Raw genomic sequence first — 4909 nt, 5'->3', positions numbered from 1 at the left:
CTCTCTCTTCCTTTCCCTCTTTTTCTGTCTCAGGCTCTCCATCTCCCTCTCCCTCTGGCTCTCTTTCTCCATCCCTGGCTCTCCACTTGCCAGGTTCTTGGCACTACTTTCTCAGCTTCCTGCAGGGGGAATTGGGATTCTGCATCCTGCATCTTTTTCCATCACCTTCTCCACATTTTGCTCTTTTGGTTCTGTTACAACCACAGATGTTGCCAAATTCTGCTACTGCTTCTGTGCTCCAGCAAAAATTAGAGCAAATGAGTATTCTTTTAAATGGTTAGCACTTTGGGAAATGGTGGTAATTCTCTTTAATAGGGCTGCCTGGGCTGGGTGGGAGGGGACAGATATGGTGAAGACTTTTACTGTGTGCAATGCAAAAAATCATTAAGAAATAATGAGCTGATGAGGCTACCTCTTTCTAGTGTGGCACAGCAGTCAATGCTGTAAAAAACAGAGGGAAGAAGTCTGTTCCATGGAAAGAGAGAAGGCAGGAAAAACCAGACGAGGGTTGCAGTCACTTCATTCACACTCTGACTTTTGCTACAGATTTGGGTGGTTAGGGGAATACCATATCTCTCTAACATACCTAATCACAAAAACAAACAAAACAACATTGGCTCCCGTCTGTAAGCAAAGCAAGTGCTATCAAAACAAAGTAACTGCCTAATGAAGTGAGGAAGACATCTTATAAATTTTGAAGGGTGCTAGGCATAGGGTAGCTAGGTGAGGTAAGTGACATTTAAAATTTCTTATTTTTATCTTATAATTTTTTATATATTTTTTTCAGACAAGTGTGAAGCCCAGGCTGGCCTTAAACTCATGATCCTCCTGCCTCAGTCTCCCAAGTGGTCAGTCTCCCAAGAACAGAAAGTCCACACTGCCATGCCTGGCTCAGATTTTTAAGATTCTTTAAATTTCTGATGCATGCATTACATATAGAACAAGTAGTGCCACTGCAATATAGATCACTTATGTAATCTATACACAGAAAAAATCTACCATTAGTATTCCATAAATCTTTATATTGAATGATTAATAAAAAATGAGCATGGGGGAATTATTCAGAATTACTTATTTAACATGGGGATTGGCAAACAGGCTAAAGCAGCTATAATCTTAAATTCCTTCTATAATCTTGTGCAATGAGATTGGAAGTTATTCACTATAGAAACAGAATGGAAGGTATGGGAAATGGGACCAAAGGCAGGAGTTATACACTGGACTGGAAGTAGTGAGAAAATTTCAGTTGTTCCTTTAAATACAGAACTGTCCCAGTCTTCTTCCTACACTCTGACCTTAGAAATTGGCAGGTAAGTGAAGCCTGGAGTTGGCTGGATTGTATTCCGAAACAATGAGCAGCACTGGAGGACGCAGCTATCTAAGCATCACTCAGTTGAGGGGCTGCTTACCCCCATCACATGGCAGTTAGCCCATGTTCCTTCCAGCAGGCAGCATTGCTATTCAGGACCTTGGAGCTTCTGTCTTTTTTTTTTTTTCAGAGCCAGGGATTGAACTCAGGCCCTTGCACTTGCCAGGCAAGCACTTATTCTACTGAGCCATCTCCTCAGCCCCTGGAGCTTCTGTCTTACATAACAAAGGGTAACCAAGGACAGCCATGTGGTACAGAAGTGTTGTTTGTTGTAGAAAAACAGACAACAATAATCAAAATGGAGACAGTACGAGAGTAGAAGAAAAATAAAAATTTAAACAAAAGAAATATATAAACCCAAAACAAAATGAAGGAAATCAATAGCAAATATATTGAATTATAGTCCCCTCCACACCACTTACACATACCCTAATAAGAGAAAAGATGCTGTAAAAAAGGGAAAGAATAAGAAAAACATTTTGGAGAACAAGAATATGACAGCCAATGGCAAGGTGGAGAGCCACACAGCAAGCCACATTCTGTGGGCATGTCTTGGGCACCTCCCCAAGGACCACAGCATGGGAGACCATGAGCCTCTTCAGAGGTCTTTAGGCTATAACTGAGTGATTGTGTCCAGTAACATTCAATTTTCCTCCTCTCCAAAATGTTTGTTGGTAGTTAGTAATTTTACCAATGAGATAGCAATATCCTGGAGGCCTCTGTGCTAGAGACCTGAGATTTCTATTTGAAGTTTCATAATCTGTGTAATTGTTCCAGCTCACATTCTGTTTTTGCTGAAATATTTATTGACTTCATACATTCTCTAATTTGTTACAGTTTCTTGGCCATTATCAGCAATCACTATTAAATAAGTATGTCATGTATTGGTAAATAACTGTGTTGTTTTCTTATATAAGTGTCTCAATATATTTTGCTTCAGTAATAGATTTTTAAAAAAATAATGATGCAGATGAGGGTTTATGTGTGTTATAGGTGGATTTATGGTGCGTACTCCAATATTCTTTGTGATACACTGTAGGAAGTCAGTGTCCCTCTTGTAGGTTTATGAATGAAGTTATCTGTTTATACTATTAGTTCATGGATTTTTCAATATCATCCTTCTTACTGAGGAATTAGAAAACAGGACCTAATCCATAATTTTTATATTTTTGTTCATCATACTTCTAAATTATAAAAAATGAGCCATTATAACTCACCTGTGACTTGAAAATATCCTCTCAATCTTTGTAGCTTTGGAATATCAATCGTACCATCTTATGTGCTTATCACTCCCACAGAAGGACTGCCCAAAAAACACCAACTACAAAACCAAGCCCAAGCAAATAAGGCACCCAACCTTCACCCTCTCATGCACAGGACAAAAGGTGAATCCATCAACAAAACAACTCATTACCTTGAGCAATGTAAGGCACAGTTTCCTCCTTGGGAAGGACATTGGTGGGTCGGGGAGCTGGGGCAGGAGGTCTGTTTATAATGAAAGACCAGTTGCCAGGTTTTCTCTTTACACTCATCTTGGTCAGTATCATGTCATATTCACTGTCTTCAATCTCAGCAAAGGTATATGGGTCCTCCTCCACCTGTGCCTCTTCAACTTCTGTCTTTTCTTCTCCAGAATCACTCCAGTTGTGACTTCTTTCCACCTGACCTTTCCTGGGTCTCCCTGCATAAGAAATATTTCGACTGTGTTTATTCTTCTATAATTTACCATAATATTGTTCCCATTTGTCACATGAACATCCCAAAGTAGCATAATCAAATATCATGGAAAACATAAAGGAGGTCCCATTCTCCAGAAATATGATCTATATTATCTGGCAAACCCCAGAGAAAAGTGAGCTGCATAATTTTCTAACATAACTTTCTATAGTTTTTACTGTTAAGTTTTAAAAGAAAAACCCTTTGTTTAAGACATAAATTTCTTTGAAAATGTAAGTATTTTCCATATTTTATATTTATACATATATTTAATATCAGGAAATTGAGGCACAAATCTAAGTCTCAGACTCCAAATGGCTTGAAAATGGCTATTTTTCGAACATAATATTCTTAGATATTTTCACTGATTCATTTTACCTTTCATATTGCTTGCACTGGATATTTTGCCTAAAATTCAATTTCTCTGAAAGTGCTGGGGCAGAGAATAGCCAGAAGTACTGCCACTTAACTTCCTTGCTGTCAATTTCTGCCTGTCACACACTGAGCTTCAGAAACAACTAGATTCCTTCAAAGCCAGTGTAGACTTCATTCACAGAGATGACAGGGAAAAGAAACAAGGCTTGATGTTTAATTTAAATGAGAAGAATAAAATAGTTTTCAGTAAAAGCCTTGCATACTTTTAAAAGAATATACTAATATATTTTAGTAGCAGTTATTTAGAAGACAAAGGTATGACATCTTTCAGTTAATGGGCAGCTTGGCCACGAAGATGGCTTTCTGTTATTGTTGGCTGTTCTCATATTTTTTCAATCTACTTTCATTTGGAGATTGAGAATCTGATAAAAAACAAATTAATTAGTTTCTATGTGGGAACTGTAGTAGAAAAATTTATAGAGAGGGTTAAAAAAGTATTATAGAAAATTTAGCAATTGTTCCAAGCTGCTGTATGAGGACAGACCAAGACAGTCCCCAACAGTCCTGTGTCTTATTGCTGCAGCTTACATGCCTCAGGGGGCATTTATCGCCTGTGTGACTCACACTAACTGTAGAATCACCATGACTTGCCTCTTGTCCTGGAACAGCATAGTCTATGATGTTGTCTGTGGTTTCCACTTCACTGACAGCATCGCAGGTGAAATCTGATGAAATGTGTGGGAAACACTTCCACAGTGCTTCAATTTTTAGCAAATGGTGTCTTTATTTTTATAATCGTATTTCTTAAGATGTGAACTTTCTATGTTTCCCCATTCACCACCCTTCTCATTCTTTCTAAAGTTGGGCATGCACTAGAAATAATATAGTTTATGCTTTTTTTTCTCCCCAGAATCTTGGACTATATTCTTCATTAAATAATGTCTTCATTAAAGAATAGGACCTGAGCTTGTTGTATATTGGTAGTAGTAAATAACAGTGAAAACAAATCATTTCTACAATACCAGCTTTAGAAATAACCAGAACAAGAGTCTGTAGCAGAGAAGAGAATTCTTGAATCTCAGGAAACCTCTTCAGAGCAGAGTTCCACACCTTCTGATTGCAGGCTGAGTGGCTTTGGTTCTAAGTTAAAGCTGAGTTGGTGTGAAAATTAAAAGAGATTCTGTCTTCTTTCTTACTTTATGTATTATTGTACTATTATTTTTTATATTTCACATTTATTTTTATTTTAAAGAGAATAAAAATAAAAACAACACAATTTCAAATAAAGATATATGTAATTAACAATAATTGTTATATTGTATATTGTTATCTTTGAAGTAGTTGTTCAGATGACAAGATATAAATATGCAAGAGCATCAAGTAATTAGGCATTAACTGTTCCTTTCAATAAAAGAATACAAATCAGTAGTACAATTATATTAGCTATCA

The 4909-nt window shown here is 37.1% G+C and overlaps 1 protein-coding gene across 1 annotated transcript in view; it reads right to left on the bottom strand.

Moving 5' to 3' along the window:
- The window catches only part of Bank1 (B cell scaffold protein with ankyrin repeats 1), a 323433-nt gene that overhangs the window by 58785 nt on the left and 259739 nt on the right, over positions 1-4909 (bottom strand). The window contains exon 10 of the mRNA XM_023703868.1: positions 2784-3050. Within this exon, the coding sequence (XP_023559636.1) occupies positions 2784-3050 (267 nt within the window). The remainder of the gene's footprint in view (positions 1-2783; positions 3051-4909) is intronic.

The sequence above is a fragment of the Octodon degus genome, unplaced genomic scaffold (assembly GCF_000260255.1).
Source record: "Octodon degus isolate 3935 unplaced genomic scaffold, OctDeg1.0 scaffold00183, whole genome shotgun sequence".
Lineage (NCBI taxonomy): Eukaryota > Metazoa > Chordata > Mammalia > Rodentia > Octodontidae > Octodon > Octodon degus.
Note: the sequence above shows the minus strand (reverse complement) of the source record. Positions and strands in the feature narration are given on the sequence as shown.